General features: G+C 37.6%; 1 protein-coding gene across 1 annotated transcript in view; it reads right to left on the bottom strand.

Annotated features, from left to right (window-relative positions):
- SELENOF (selenoprotein F) overlaps window positions 1-17,697 on the bottom strand; it is a 33,632-nt gene that overhangs the window by 14,442 nt on the left and 1,493 nt on the right. Inside the window, exon 2 of the mRNA XM_006093908.3 lies at window positions 11,475-11,642. Within this exon, the coding sequence (XP_006093970.2) occupies window positions 11,475-11,642 (168 nt within the window). The remainder of the gene's footprint in view (window positions 1-11,474; window positions 11,643-17,697) is intronic.

The following is a 17,697-nucleotide window of genomic DNA, read 5'->3' as shown; positions in this document are numbered from 1 at the left end:
TTTTCCTTTAGGAAGTATTGCTTGTGGCCATTCTTATTTTCGAAATCCTCTTTTATTTAAAGGCAAAACTTTAGTATTACTGAAACTCAATAGGATGATTAGAAAAAACTGCAAACAGTTGGAATATTAAGTTGCAATATGAAGAAAATGCTCTAGTAGGTGAAACAAAAGGAAAATTTTAACTGCTGAATAGAATTCAGATTTGAGGAGTAACTATTTTATAGGTCTACTGAAGGCTTGCCCTTGAATAAAATGTAGGAATTTAAAAATAAGGAAATATAACTCTAACATGATAAAAGCTGAGTATAAAGTTAGACTTAAATGAAAGACAATTATGTTACACTCAAATATATAAGTGAGCCAACCTTCAAACATTAATTTTATTCAGTGTAATTTCTCAAAATCAATATTACTCCTTTCAAACATGCAGATTTTTAGCAAAATTTGGCCAGTTAATTTTCAGGGAAAATGTTTTCACCAAAGCCACATGGTTAGTGATCTACTGATGTTTTAAGTTGTTTTTTTTTTTTTTTTGATGATGTTTTAAGTTTTAATTCATTATTCATCATCAAATCATTCCATATTTTCTGATATTTTAAAAAATGCCTGGAGTGCTAGAAACAATATGCTATAATTACACATGGACAAATGATTAGGGTAATAATTCTTTTGTGATCTAATAGCAAGCTTTTGTCAAGATTTCACTTTAAGGCACTGAAGCAGCAGATATATAAGGCAAATGGTGTATCTGTTGACACTTCCATAAATACTCTAAGGACATTCTTACATAGGGATAATGAATGAATATTGAGGATTTGGCAAATATATTTAAGTTTTACCTTTTAGCAAACCAAGTTGGAAAGTAGAATTCTATATTATACCCCTGAGATTCATTTTTAGGTGCTGTCTACTGCTCTCTCTCTCTAAAAAAAAAAAAAAATCTATTCAACTCAAAAAACAAAATAAAGCAATGTATCACTACTAGAGGCCCAATGCACGAAATTCGTTCAAGGGTAGGCCTTCCTTCCCTCGGCTGCTGGCACCAGCTTCTCTCCGGCTACTGGCACCCAGGCTTCCCTCTGGCACCCAGGACCCGGGCTTCCCTCTGGCTGCTGGCACCTGGGCTTCCTTGGCCTGGCGCTGCCGGTGTCTGCTGCCACCCCCCACCCTTCCTCCTCGATCGATTGCCCTGCTGGCCGGTGGCCTGGGCCTCCCTCTGCGGGGCGATGGTGGGGTCCCCTGACCAATTGCATCGCACCGCCTTGGCTGGCCTGGCGCCAGTCTGTCATAGCATGGTCGTCCTGACAGTTGTTCTGCTGTTTGATTTGCATATTATGCTTTTATTATTATAGATACCTAAGGAAGTTCCTTAAGTTGAAAACTTATTCTATTACACTATTAAAATATTATTCCTTTTTGTATCTTTAGTTTCTGCCTTAAGATAGAGAAAGCTATACAAAATAATCAAGGTAACATTTACCTAACTCAAATTAGGCTCTAAGGAAGGTAAGAATACACTGGGGGAATTGTTCCATAAACATACAATCACTGTTCCACTAAGAAAGCTCAATGAAAATGTACAAAAATAAAATAAAATTAGAAAAAAATCTTTCTTTGACATTACTCCATTCTAAATTGGAACATTCAAACTCTAAAATCTGAGGAATAAAAGAATAAGGTTTCTTTCAATTCTATGAAATGGAATAGAATTTGTACATGCACCTAAAACAATTTCATCAGTAGAGTTGAGCATGTTTGATTAGATTTTCATCTAGAAACAAAACCACCCACAGATAAAGACATACCTTCATACATACTTAAGCTGCAAGTATGAATAATCCACTTTATCACTTGGGAACAATGCATTCAATTCTACAGATGCTTAGGAAATATACAATGAAAGGAAATAACTTGACACAACATCACTAGGTCAAATTATCCAAAAATTTGGTAAAAATGAGTCTAAGCTTAAATATCATAGTAAATAGTTTGTTTGTTTTTTAAACTGATGTTTTCTTTTTAAAAAAATATATTTTATTGATTTTTTTTACAGAGAGGAAGGGAGAGGGATAGACAGAAACATCGATGAGAGAGAAACATCGATCAGCTGCCTCTCTGGGGATGTGCCTGCAACCAAGGTACATGCCTTTGACTGGAATCGAACCTGGGACCTTTCAGTCCGCAGGCCGACGCTCTATACGCTGAGCCAAACCAGTCAGGGCCATAGTAAATAGTTTTTAATAAAACCACCAGGCCTCTTCATAATAAGTAAAAATATTTTAGAAAATGGCATACTATTTAGTATGAAGTATTCAATCATAAAAATTCAATGTTTTTTTTTTTTTTTTGCTCCTAAGTGTTTTTTAAAAATATACAACCTATTTCCTGTTAATTTGAAAAACTGAGATCCAGACAAAATATGGTTCAACATCCAACTTTCAACAGCCTCATCAACAGAACATGAAGGTTCTATATATGGTAGCAAAAGCTGCTTTTCAAAAGAGAACACATTTGTGTTAGTGTTACTATCACCACTCCATTACTGAAAAAATTGACCCTCATGGGTAGCTCATTTGGTTAGAGCATTCGTTGTCCTGATACACCAAGGTTGCAGATTTGACCCCTGGTCAGGGCACATATGAGAAGCAACCAATGAATTCACAAAATAAATGGAACAACAAATTGATGTTTCTCTCTCTGTCATTCTCTCTCTTAAAAAAAAAAAAAATTAAAAATGTTCCCAACACTGATTATTCCCAACCACTTAGACAAAACACTGTCTACATCATCCACAAGGAAACAATAAAAAGAGGAAAAGGTCACTGGGGACTAGAGACTCTGACTAAACGGTTAACAAAAAAAAAAAAAAAAAAAGGGAGAAAAATTTGTCATCAAAAGAGGCAATTATGATCATTTTTACAGATAATAATTACTTAAGATATTCTAAGTTTAAGAATAGATACAGCCCTGGCCAGTGTGGCTCATTTGGTTGGAATGTTGTCCTGTACACTGAAAAGTCAAGGGTTTGATTCCCTGCCAGGGCACATGCCTGGGTTTTGGGTTTGATCCCCAGGCCCAGTCAGGGTGCATGGGGGAGGCAACTGACTAATGTTTCTCACACGGATGTTTCTCTCTCTCTCTCTCTCTCTCTCTCTCTCTCTCTCTCTCAGAATCAGTGAACATGTCCTCAGGAGAGGATTAAACAAAAAAGAACATAAAAATCCAAAACCTTAAACAGTATTATTTAAAACTTAAGGGCAGTAATATAAAATTTAAACAAAAGACTAGGCCATTACACACATTTTTATTTTTTACCTACTGTTTGACAGGTATACTATCAATTTTAGAATTCATGGCCTTCTAAATTAAAACTTTTAACACATTTCTTCAAAAAGTAAACTGCAAAGGCAGTTTGTTGCTAAGAAGTATGTTTTATTAAAAGTTACCCTCTGGCCCGGCCAGTGTGGTTCAATGGTTGAGGTCACGGTTAAATTTCCAGATAGATGCCCAGATTGAGGGCTCGATACCCAGTAGGGGGGCATGCAGGAGGCAGCCAATCAATGATTCTCTCTCATCATTGATGTTTCTATCTCTCTCGTCCTCTCCCTTCTTCTCTGAAATCAATAAAAATACATTAAAAAAAAAGTTTAGATTATGAGGGAAGAGGTGGGGTGAGAGGGTAAGAGATCAACCAAAGGACTTGTATGCATGCATATGAGCATAACCAATGGACACAGACAGTAGGGGGGTGAAGGAATGTGCTGGGGCGTGGGGGTGGCCAGGGAAACATCAATGGGGGAAAAAGGAAACATGTAATACTTTAAACAATAAAGAATTAAAAAAAAATGTTACCCTCTGTTGCTGTCCCCTCTCCCATCCATCACTGCCTTAAGGGGCTACCTTATAATTAGTTGAAGTCCATTATAGCTTTCTTATGTTGGGGTGATAGGTTTCTCAAGTAAGAACACTGGGAAGCATTCTCACTCATCCCTTCCCCCTCCAATCCAGTTAAGTAAATAAATCCTTTAAGTTTTATTTTTTGCTTAAATCTTTTTTAGAACTGTCCCTTCTCTATCTTTACTACCAATGTTGGCTTAAGCCCCTATATCCTGCTATATGTTATTTTTCCAGCAACAGTATTCCCCTCTGCCCTATCAACTATGGTTTACACCAACAACTAAAGTTATTAAATTCTGAATCTGATGCCAGTCCATTGTTTTTAAAATTCTTTAATTTTCTCCCCTGCCTATAGGATAGAGTTCAAATTTATTGAGCAAGGTACATAAGCCCTACTTAATAGTCACCATCTTTCATCATAATCAAGCTATCTGATTTATCTTAGATAGTCATCTTTCTCATGACTGCCTTTTCATCAACTTTTCCTTCTGCCAGAGATGAGCTTATGATCTTTCCCCTGTTATTTTTCTAACTCAGCAGTTCTCAACCTGTGGGTCGCGACCCCTTTGGGGGTCGAACAACCCTTTCACAGGGGTCGTCTAAATACATCCTGCATACCAGATATTTACATTACGATTCATAACAGTAGCAAAATTACAGTTATGAAGTAGCAACGAAAATAATTTTATGGTTGGGGGGCACCACAACATGAGGAACTGTATTAAAGGGTCTCGGCATTTGGAAGGTTGAGAACCACTGTAATCTAACTTATCATAGGCATCAACTTCTATATAAACAGGTGGTAATATTTACCTGACCTGTTAAATGGTTATATCCTTCCTTCTATGTTTTCTTTTAATTGACTTTAAAGAGAGGAAGGGGGAGGGAGAGAGGAAGAAGAGGGAGGGAGGAAGAGAGGAGAGGGAGAGAGGGAGAGAGAGAGAGAGAGAGAGGTAGAGAGAGAGAGGGAGAGAGACATTGATGGGTTGCCTCCTGTACTGACCAGGGATAAAACCAGCAGCCCAGGTATGTGCCCCAACTGGAACCAAACCCGCCACTTTCTGGTATAAGGGAAGACGCTCCAACCAACTGAGCCACACTAGCCAGGGACCTTCTGTGTGTTTTCATAGCACATGAATCTTTTTTGTTTACAGTACACATCTCACCGAATTCTTATTTTTCCTCTGCCTCCCATCCCCCACTTAATAAATTTTAAACAGTTTATTTTTAATTCTTTTGTTGGTCACTTCCATAATGATTAACATGGTTATATCTATAGTTCTCAATATATCAACTTTAAGAGATTTATTGATTCCTCCATTCTTCCAACTTTTATTTCTGATTCTTTTAGTGGTTACCTTTATAACACTGGATATTAGGTTTTAGCTTAAGAGAATATGCTGCTAACTACATTCTAGTAGTCCATTTTCCCTATTTCTTCTACTTTTCAAGGACCATGACTATTGTCTTATTTTGGCATTCTCAGAGCCTATACTAAGAAGATATATTTAGTGTATAAATGGAAAGTTTATTTTGACTCTGAGGTAGGCATGTCTAGAAAATGTAGTTGTAAAATAACCCGAGGATAAATAATGAATTAATTTAAGGGCGTATGTCCTTTTTAAATATAGTATGCAAATATGGCAGAATGTTTCAATATGCTTGGATAGAAGCTGGTCCTAATTTGTAAATACCTAAAAAAATTGACTACATTTATTGTTCATATTAAAGCCAGATGACCCTAGCTGGTTTGGCTTAGTGCAGTCGTGGGCAAACTACGGCCCTCGGGCCGGATTCGGCCGTTTGAAATGAATAAAACTAAAAAAAAAAAAAAAAAAGACCGTACGTACCCTTTTATGTAATGATGTTTACTTTGAATTTATATTAGTTCACACAAACACTCCATCCATGCTTTTGTTCCGGCCCTCCGGTCCAGTTTAAGAACCCATTGTGGCCCTCGAGTCAAAAAGTTTGCCCACCCCTGGCTTAGTGGATAGAGCATCTGCCTGCGAACTGAAGGGTCCTGGGTTCAATTCCGGTCAAGGGAACATGCCTGGATTGTGGGCTCAATCTCCAGTGTGGGGTGTGCAGGAGGCAGCCAATCGATGATTTTCTCTCATCATTGATGTTTCTATCTTACTCTCCCTCTCCCCTCCTTTCTGAAATCAATAAAAATATATTTTTTAAAAAATCCAGATTAAATGTCACACTTAAAAAACATAAAATATTTAAATAATATTTTCAGTTCAATTAAATAACTACACAAAACAAACTTTAAAACTTGTTACACAAATATATGGTAGTACATATATTTATAGCCACTTATAAGCTGTATGACATTAGGCAAGATCTCTGTGCTCAGACTCAACTATGAAATGGGAATAATAATGGTACTTACCTTACAGAGTTGTTATAAGGATTATATAAATTAATTTATATAAAGTGCTTAGAACAGCACCTTCATATAATAAGCACTTAATGAATGTTAGTGGCTATTCTTAAGTAAATATTTGTGTCATTATTTACTATTATTGCTACTCAGGAGCCTTAGTCATTTTTAAACTGAATTTGAACTGTTGCCAAACATTATTTAGATAATTAAAAAAAGCTTCTTTGAGAATGTTTTTATATTATAATTAGAATAATCTGTTGAAGACATTTATATTTAGTTTCCTTTGAAGAAATTAGTTCATGTATTGATACTACAGACAATACAAAGAAGTGCAGCTATTTTAACAACTGTGAAATTTCTTTAGTGGCTACAATTTCATGCATAGTTAGCTTAACTTTCATTTCATTCTTTTATGTTTTACACACTAATAGCATTCTATTTCTGATAGGCTGAAGCTTAAAATTTACTACTATCTTGAATAATGCTGTTTAAGCTGACTTCTAAATTACTCTTAAATTGGCTACAGAATTTCCAAATAAACTGAAAGTAACTAAATGTTTTGGTTCTTTTACCAGAACTGAGAAAAGTTACATGACTTATTTTTAAAAAATTTATTTTTATTGTTGAAAGTATTACAGATGTTCCCCCTTTCTTTTTCCCCCATTGGGCCCCCTCCCCCCTGAAAGTATCTGATAATTTTAAATAAGAAGTAGTGAAGGAATTATGTTAACAAAATGAACTATAAATGCTGACCTTCAGAGAGCTAATCTGGTGTTTTCCATTTAACTCATTCATTTTTTTTTACAGTTACTATTAACATTTTCAAGATGAGAGGCAAAACAGTGTAGAGGTTTAAAAGCTTGGAGCTCTGGAGTCAAATAACCTGAGATAAAGCCAAGATGTGGCACCCAATTGTTGGGTAACTTTGGGCAGATTATACCTTAGTTTTCTCTTCTGTTATATACAAACTAGAGGCCTGGTGCATGAAATTTATGAAGGGAAGGGTCCCTAGGCCTGGCAGACGATCAGGGCTGATTGGGGCCTTCTGGCTGCTGGTCAGGGCCTTCCTTCGTTCCGCAGCGCCTCCTGGTGGTTAGTGCATGTCATAGCAAGTGATCAAACTCCCGGTCAAACTCCCGAGAGGACACTTTGCATATTAGCCTTTTATATATATAGACTAGAGGCCTGGTGCACAAAAATTTGTGCACTCGGTGGGGAGAGGGGGCCCCTCAGCCCGGCCTGTGCCCTCTCGCAGTCTGGGACCCCTCAGGAGATAATGACCTGCTGGCTTAGGCCCGCTCCCGGGTGGCAGAGGGCAGGCCTAATCCCTAGGTGCAGCCCCTGGTCGGGCTCAGAGCAGGGCCGATTGGGGAGTTGGGGCGCTGCCCCGTCATGCACAGAGCAGGGCCGATCGGGAGGTTGTGATGCCACCCCTAGTCACGCTCAGGGTAGGGTCAATTGGGGGGTTGGGGCACCGCCCCCTGTCACACTCAATGCAGGGTCGATGGGGAGGTTGCGGCGCCACCCCCTGTCACGCACAGAGCAGGGCTGATCGGGGGTTGGGGAGCTCCCCCCTGTCATGCACAGAACAGGGCCCATCAGGGGGTTGGGGCGCCGCACCCTGTCACACACAGAGCCGCAGGGCGATCAGGGGGTTTGGGCACTGCCCCCTGTCACGCTGATCCCGGTGCTGGGAGGCATATCACCCTTTTACTATATAGAATAGAGGCCTGGTGCATGGGTGGGGGCCGGCTGGTTTGCCCTGAAGGGTGTCCTGGATCAGGGTGGGGGTCCCCATTGGGGTGCCTGGCCAGTCTGGCTGGCGGGTGACTGAAGCTCCCAACCGCTCCTTTCTTTCTTTTTTTTTTTTTTATTCTGGGCCAGCTTTAGCTCTGAGGCCTCGGCTGCTGAAAGCAGGTTTCTGGCCTTTGTTTACCTTCTGTATTTGATACAATGTTGCGGTCCGGCTGGCTGAAGCCCGGCTGAATAAAGCAGGTTTCTGGGGTTTTGTTTAGCTTCTATATTTGCAACATAGTTGCTTAGAGTTGCAGCTGAGAGGCCGGCAAGTCAGGCGGGGATCGTTGGAGTCCGCAGTCACTGGAGCAAGCAAGCCTCCCTGTTCGCTTCAGTGCATGGCTGCTGGCCGCCATCTTGGCTGGCAGTTAATTTGCATATCGCCCTGATTAGCCAATGGGAAGGGTATCGGCCGTACGGCTAATTACCATGTTTCTCTTTTATTAGATAGGATAATAGTATTTACATTATAGTTATTGTGAGGATTAAGTAGATAACACTTCAACACATAACCAAGGTAAAAGAAACACTCAAATATGAGATAATGTAATTATTATAACAAAACTAAAAATTCTGGAATGATTTGCTGGCTAGAAGTCACAAAGCTAGTAAGCAAGGAAGCTGAGATGAAAACGAACTCTTCAAAAACTCTTATAACAGGAGAGAAAGGGATAAACTTCCACTGAACTATCCACATGATAGTATTACCTCTGTACTCTCTGGCTTTGTTGCAGTGCAGGTAAATGTGAAGGCAGAATATGATACACATAGAAAATGGGAATGCTACTATATAAAGCTGGCCAATTAGCATTAGTCTAACTCCAACTAGGTAATAGGATGAGAAGTGGAGAGGATCTGACTATATTCTTAAAATTATTTTATACCCTACGTATTTAGGTCCACTTATTCGAATCTAATGATTTATAATAATTACTGAGAATACTTTTATTATGTTTTAGTATTATCTATAAAGTAGATTTTTAAGTGAAAAAAGAAAGAAAGAAAAAGCCCTATGGCGAATACCTGAACTATTGGGCTATTTGCCAGAACCAGTTATGATATAATTTGGGGATCTGCAGGCTAGACTTCTACTGGTATTCTGTGAATGAGACCAACATGTTCCAAAATTCAAATAAAAGAAATCTCTTCTCAACCTGTAGAGTTAAAAAAAAATAACTTTTAAAAGTTTCTCTTTTCTAAAACTTTCTTAAACCTCTGAAATCTGTTATCAAGTGTTAGATTAAAAATACTACTGAGAAAGGGCAATAAGTAAAAATAACGTTTCTATGCACTTAGTTTATAGTTTGGGCACATCTGATTTCAGTCAAAGGGCAGAACCTCTCAACTGACTTTTAATTATAAGGGAGTGTGTGTCGTAAAAATTGTTTATTATAGAGCACCCCTTGTTATTCAATCCTTGAAATTTTGTGTCTCGGGAAATAATAACTGTTGGTTGAACAGTGCACAGACCTTGGAAAACCATAGAATAATAGCTTAAAGATGAGAGGTTGACTCATACAGATTCCTTCAGCAATTTATCCCATCGAAATCCCAAAAAACGACAACAACAACAACAAAAAACAAAAAAAAACAAGGGGGAAATGTCCTACTAAACTAAGTCCCGTGTAAACTTGTTTAAATTTTATTTTCAGGCAAAACGACTAACATATTATGGAAATGTTCTAAACATTAAACTATATTATTGGTATATTTGAAACAAGAAAATGAAAAACACAGACTTGAAAGCCAGTTTTGGAACACTGGAAATTTCAGGTTGAAAACCGAGAAATCAAGTATTAAATTATGGTTGAATACTAACATTTTAAAAGTTTTTCTGCTTATTTTTCTTTAGAACTATAAACTGTATTTAGTTTTAGAAATAAACTTTTACTTCCTAATAATGAGAAGATACAATTACTGTCTGAAAGCTTTACAAACCGTTAATCCTTAAATGTATGTTAACACCTCACTATGTATAAGTGAAAGAATATGAAAAGGAAACATAGAGATGCCACCATTTTTTTCACTCATCCCCAAACACAGAGATCTCACTAATTCAGTTTTATTTGAATTACATAAATGATCTTTTCAGGGTTCTTTACAATGTAAAGAAATCTAAGGACTGTAATAAAAAAGATTTAACAATTAAAGTTTTTTAATTTATTGAAAAATATTTTAAGTTCACTGTATATTTTCAATGAATAAGGCTGTTGAACTAATGATTTACATGGACTAAGAATTACTATCTTGCCTAGAAACATTAAACTGGGCATCCCTCATGAAGATGTCATCTTGGATAACGAGCACTAATTTGAATGTTAGATAATGCTTGTACACCTACATCTGTTTCTGTATAGTGACACATCTGGCACTATGGAGTGGCTAGTAGGGCATAATACTTCAGTGTTAGGTTCTTTACATGTATATTTAGAACCATTCCTATGCAAAATGTGTGTATATGGTTGTATGCATACCTCTTATTGTAAACCTATATACTGTGAAGAAGTAGTTGACTTTGACACTTGAAAAACAGAAGCGATACTTGATTTACTTTTGTAAATATTTAGGATATTTTAAATAAATGCATGTCCAATAACATTAAAAAAAATTAAGGAAGTTAACTATTAATTTCAACAGTGGGTCAAAACATAGCAGATTTTATTGAACAGTTAGAGCTACCTAACCTTGGTGTTAAAGGTGAGGTTGTGCCTGGCAATACTAGTAACATGTGTGTAAATTAACAGATCATATTTGTTAACCAGATTAAAAATTGTAATTTTTCTATAATTTTGTGCCAGGTAATGGGTGTTTTGTTTTCATCCCAAATTTCATTATAAAACTGATTTTTGAATAAAAGCATCTGATTAATTATTTCTTTGACTTCATGTGGCCACCTTTTGGAAAGAATGGGGAGCTTCAGGATCCAAGCATGCTATAGTAATTCTGCTCCCCCTCTGCAGGACTACATGATAGCATGGGGTCTTGGCATGTGATCATACTTTTCCTTCCTGTTTGTTTTGATCTAATGGGACAGGAAAGAAATCCATTTGAGTTTCTAAAACTACAAAATGTAAAAGCCGAAGACTTCTTTATATATATTCAAGCTGATTTAGTATTCTACCTTATCTTAACTAAACCATCTAATGCAGCAGTTCTCAACCTGTGGATCGCGACCCCTTTGGCGGTTGAACGACCCTTCGACAGGGGTCACCTAAGACCATCCTGCATATCAGATATTTACATTACGATTCATAACAGCAGCAACATTACAGTTATGAAGTAGCAACGAAAATAATTTTATGGTTGGGTCACAACATGAGGAACTGTATTTAAAGGGCCAGAAGGTTGAGAACCACTGATGTAATGGGAGAGAGATACTAGAAAACAATACCTTTTTGTTTTCAAATTGTGCTTCTTCCTGACAGCATCCTCTACAGTCAGGATCCAGCTGAAGCAGGTTGAACTGTCCAAGAAGATCACAGGAGCTGCAGAGCAAGTTGCTGGAGAAGCCTAACTCTCTGCAAGCCTCTGATGAAAACTCTGCCCCGAAGGCAGACATCTGAAAATAAAAAACAGAAATAAAACTTAATTCCATATTTACATTATAAAGTTTCCCAAAAGAGAGAAACCAGGATTGTCAAAATCTAACACACTGGAGATAAGTTACTCCATAACCTTATATGAGTCTTTGTTCCCCCTTACTCATCCCCACATAACTTTTTTTTCTTAAAAATGTGTCATCATTCACATTTAGCTAAAATATGGGTTAAAAGATATATTATCTCTTTAGATATGTATATTGCATATAATATCTTTTATTAAATATTCAATAGTTTTTAAAAACAAATTTCCATTATATTAAAAAACTTAATACCTGTTTATATGGGTCTATGGAGTAACATTAACTTCTATTCTTGATCCCGACTACATCCTACAGGATTATCTTCACTCACATGTAGGAGAGGAAGAGTGGAAAGGGGAATGGGAAAGAATAGGAGCACATCAGAAATAAAACTTTGGAGTTTAGGTACTAGCTCCACCACTTACAAAATGTGTGACAAAGGACAAGACAACCTCACTAAGCATTAATTTTCTCACTGATAAAGCAAAGAGCAGTACTTCCTACATAAAATAGTTTGCAGTTAAAAAATGAAATGACTTATGTAATCAATCAGAATGACTGGCAAGAGCAGGCTTTCAAAAATATTAGTCTGTTTCCCTCACCCATTCTTCTTTCATGTTTCAGTACATGGGGCATACTTGTATATGTCTAAACTCAATCCCTCTACCTGTGCTTCAGATTCTAGCCTTTGCCATATACACAGGGACTTAATTTTACCAGTAATGGTAATTCTTCTGTGTATCCAAGCCCTAGATTCTAATTGTTCTCCCCACATTCCACCATTTCTACAATGTTACTCTAGTCTGGTTTCTGATTTTACCACTCAACTAAACTTGCCCCAAATCAGTAATACAAAGGTATTCAAATCTGTTCTCCTCCAGTTGCCCCTTCCTCCTTCCTCTTCTATGCATTTCTTAAATGTTATTGTTTGCCATTTCTATTTTTGGTTCTCTCTTTGGTGTACATACTTTCATAAGCAACTTTTTCTCCTGCATGGCTTTAAATACTGATTTACTGAAAACTCCCAAGTCTTTTTCTTGAATGGCAAGCTTCCAACACCAACAGCCTACTTGATGTCTCATTTAGATGTTGCAAAAGGCACTACAAATTCAAAATCTCCAACAGTGAAAAAACAAACAAAAAACAAAGCAACCCCCTCCCCCGAAATATCCAACAATGAAACTTACCCTTTTCTCCTTAAATCTATTCCTACCCAATGTAATTCAGTAAAAATGGTACCATTTTCCCTGACCAGGAAGTTGCCCAGGTCAGTCATTCCAGATTGCATACTTTTCACCATTCTTACAACCAATTAGTTAACAAGTTTTGATAATTTTGTTTCTTATAGAGCTCTCAAATCTTTTCCTGCCTCAGTGGCTTTTAAATGGTCACTGACAGCTGTACCTCTAATTACTTCTCCAATTCCATTCTACTTTTCAGCTATAATGAACTCCTCAAATGAATAATCATGCGATCGTACTACTTGATTTTATTCTTACATTTATTGAGCACCTACTGACAGGTGGCATGACTATACAAAACATGTACTGAAGTCTGACAACATCTTGATTTAAATCCAGCACAGAGCAACCTAACTTTTGAGTTTCTGAATAGGAATCTCAGAGTTTTGACGAGCAAAGGAGAAAAAGCAGAGTGGGTACTTAATAAATGTTAGCATTACTGCCACCTTCCACTGTGAAAGTATACTTAATAACTACAAAACACTATGGGTTGATTAAAACATCGTTCTCTGCACCGAAGGGTAGTGGGTTCGATTCCCGGTCAGGGTGAGTCCTGGAGGCAGCCAATTGATATTTATTCTCCCCCCCCCCCCTTCCTCGTTCTGTAGAATCAATGAAAAACATATCCACGAGTGAGGGTAAAAAAAACCCACTACTTATGTTTTAATCATTGTTTAGACATAGGACAGAGGATAAGTGTATGGGAGATACAATGTATCTTGAGCTTCATGAGTGAAATTTTTTCTGGTTCTTCTACCAATGGTTTGGCAGATTCAAGCTTTGAATCTGAGGACATTAGAACATATTTTTAAGCACTTCAAGATAAACACTAAATGCTAAAAATACAGAAGAGGAGTTCAAAATTATGCCTACTTATCTTTTTATTACCAAAAACTAAACAGCATTTAAATGTGCACATTAAGGTCAAATATTAAATTTTAAAATAAGTAGCCACACCTGTAAAAAAGACGTAGATTCTAAGGATAGGGTAGGACTGTGGCCGGCAAACTGCGGCTCGCGAGCCACATGCGGCTCTTTGGCCCCTTGAGTGTGGCTCTTCCTAAGCCTTAGGAGTACCCTAATTAAGTTAATAACAATGTACCTACCTATATAGTTTAAGTTTAAAAAATTTGGCTCTCAAAAGAAATTTCAATCGTGGTACTGTTGATATTTGGCTCTGTTGACCAATGAGTTTGCTGACCACTGGGGTAGGATAACCCTGATTGGGTTAACCATTTCACCAGTTAACTGCCACGATATTTTGAATTTAATTAAAAAAGGTCCGCCGCTTGCGCCTATAGACGCTTATAGCATACAAATGGTTAACAGTTTAACTTTCCCCAATTCAAAGTAGGATTGACATGCTAAGACTCCATTCTCTCCTCCATGCATTATACATTGATACTGGCCTTTAAGAAAAATAATAGGCTTCTCACATAATTTCGAAAAGATTGTAAATTTGAGACTAAATAAATGAACCTTATGAAAATGAATACAAGAAACATCAAGCTCGTACACCACTTATTAAGCACTTCACATCATCATTTTATTTAATCTTAATACCCTAAGAAGAAGGTATTATCTCCATTTTATAGAGAAGTAAACAGAGACTTAGGACAGTAATTTGTCTAAGACAACACAGCAAACAATAGGTGGCAGCATCAAGATTCTAATCCTGGCCTGCCTGCAAACCCCTTAACTGCTGTTATTAACTACTATGTTTCCCAGAATCCATGATGCACCATTGTTGTATGGACCACTAAGAATAACAGCAAAAATGCTGACAATTATAACTGTGTTACCCACTGAAATAAGACTGATCCAGATGTTAACTTTTGAAGAAAAGGAGTTAAAATTTTCAGAATCAATGATACACAGTATCATCTATTCTGCTGTTAGTATAGTGCCTTTCTGAATGTAGAAAATTATACATGAGCTGAATGAAGAATTGAATACCACTGAGTCCTGGGGCACTCTAGAAACAGCTCCCTTAGGCCATACTAAAATATTAACTTTTCTATTGCTTAATCATACTCAGAATGTATTTTCATATTAAGTCACTTTCTATTCTCCCAATTGTTACCTCATTGAAATACTGATAACTGTGACTGCTTTAAATTAGAGCTATTCAGAGGCATAGACAGTGATAAAACCTCAACTTGTCTAGTGTAAGGACTCAGAGGTGTGAATTAAAGTGGGAACTAAATTCTCTATTCATTTCATTAGCTCAACCTCAAGGAGCTGAGATATTCTTATTCTCTTTTTATTCAATGTCAGGTTAGGTTACAGATATTTGGTTCATTTTTATTACTGAAAACTACTTATTCCACCTGGTCTTTTGCACTCCCTCAGGCTAAATGTGAAATGCAGTTTTTCTAACTTCTAAGTGTTTTTCAACAATCCTCACACACACCTCCCTTTTCATTTTCAAGGATTTTATTGCTGTCTTTTCTTAAAAACACTAGTCATTAAAGAAGAGACAAATAAATCTAAGGGAAGTCAAAACAGTTCAACAAGGGGGATTGCTCAGGACTCCCTTTGTATTTTCAGTCCTTTTGTATTTGTAGGAGTCGGGGTTCATTACCACTCTACACTCACTGCTCTACACAAACTAGATATCCTGATGACTTTAATTGCAAGGAATAAATAACTAGGAAGCTAGTCACACTTCAGAGGGATATAAATGAACAAGTACATGTAAGGCACTATATAAAATAGTTCCTGTATTCCCTTCGGCTACATTCTAATTACCATGGGAGCAGAGACAGTGGAGTACAGACACATACACAGAGCCATATGGTGCAGTTAAGATTGGGGGTCTGTGTAATACAGCATAAAGTATGATGATCGCGGAAAGAGTACTATATACCTGCTTTTGCAAATCTGGAAATGGATGATAAGTTAAGTCTTGTATTTTTTAAACACCTTACTTTAGGCTTGATCAGGGAGAACATCTCTACATTTTTGCTCTCCCACAAGAGGTAAACACACTGGGAATTAAGTCTAGATAGACAAGTATCAGGTCAACAGGCCTTGTTAAGGAAAGTGAAGGAGGACAGATCATCTTAAAAGCAATCTGGGAGCATACCAATGCCTTTCCTTTCTCTCCCATTACCTCTATAACTTGTTTGCTAAGCCCATTTATTCTAGAAATTACTTTTTATACCTCTAATTTACCCAATAAATGTTCTCTCTCAAAAAAAAAGGCACCAGAGAGCCACTGAAGAATTTTAATAAGGACAGCTAAGTTCCAGAAAGATGACTTTGGATGCATTGTGGAGACTGGATTGAAAAGGGAGGAAAGAGATGGGGAGACCAGTTAAGGAAGCTGGTGTGGTAAGTCCAGGCAAGCAGAGATGGTGGCTTGAATTTAGGTAGTACCTAAGTGGAGAAAGGATTAAGTGGATTGGCTTGGAGATTTTTAAGGGTTTGATGACTAATTGGATTCAGAGAGTGAGAGAAGAATTTTTTTAAAAATATATTTTTATTGACTTCAGAGAGGAAGGGAAAAGCTCTGAGAGAGAATCAACCATGATGAGAGAGAATCACGGATCGGTTGCCTCCTGTACGCCCCCTACTGGGGATCGAGCACACAACTTGGGCATGTGTCCTGACTGGGAATCCAACTGTTACCTCCTGGTTCATAGGCTGATGCTCAACCACTGAGGCACCCAGGCTGGGCAAAAGAAGAATTTAAAATGAGTAATTTCTGGTTTAGGCTATTGGGAAGCTGTCAAAGCCAACCATTTAAATTCTGCTCATTCAAAGGGTGAACCAAAAGGCTATTTCTAAGGAGGGAGAGGATGGTAGCCTGAATAAGGGATTAAGAATAAGTGGATGGATTTGAGAGAAATTTAGTAAGTAAAATTAGAGAGTGAGAGAAGAATTACACCCAAGTTTCTGGCTTAAATTCTGTGTGGAAGATCACTGTGGTCGATTGTTTAATGGGCATAAGTTCCTTTTATCCTGGTATGTACCCTTCTTTGCAATGTGACTATGTCACTCCTCACATGTAGAGATGGAGTCTATTTCCCCACCCTTGAAATCTAGATGGGTCTTGTGATTTGCTTTGACAAATATTGTGACGTGAAGTAACTTCCAAGGCTAGGCTTTAGGGCGCATTGCAGCTTTTGCTCTTTAGGATTGCTGCCCTGAGACCACCAGGAAAAGAAGTGGTCTGGCCTACTGGAGGATGAGAGGCGATATGGAGGAGAACCAAGTGGCCTCAGCTGACAGTAAGCTAAAAATGAAGCCATCTCGGAACTTTCAGTCCAGCTGACCTACTAGCACAAGACAGCTGCAAAAATGAGGCCAGAGGCAATCAACAAAGGAACTGCTCAGAATCATGAGAAATCGTTACTTTAAGCCATTAAGTTTTAAGATGATTATACAGCCATAGATAATGAAACAGTCAGAGATAGCAAAATTAAGAGAAGGCAACTTGGAATGTTATTCCTTTTTATTTCTGCATGATGGTGAACTCAAATCACCTAACATTTGCCAAAAAAAAAAAAAGTCTTGAGTAGAAAGTTTAGAGAGGGGTCCGTCCAGTAATTTCTAAGGCACCAAAATCTGAATAATGAGTACTGTAATGCTAACTACAAAAGGAAAGAATTCCCTCTACCTATGGTTGTAAAAGCAAACAGGCAGGATCCTCAAACTCCTAGATAAAAGAAAAAAAGCAGAGGTATTTACTGAGGCCTTTGATTGGCCCTAATTCCCCTAAACCCTGGACAAATCAGTTAACCCAA

This window comes from Myotis lucifugus, unplaced genomic scaffold (assembly GCF_000147115.1).
Source record: "Myotis lucifugus unplaced genomic scaffold, Myoluc2.0 scaffold_126, whole genome shotgun sequence".
Classification (NCBI taxonomy): domain Eukaryota; kingdom Metazoa; phylum Chordata; class Mammalia; order Chiroptera; family Vespertilionidae; genus Myotis; species Myotis lucifugus.
This window is presented reverse-complemented; position numbering and strand designations above follow the sequence as displayed.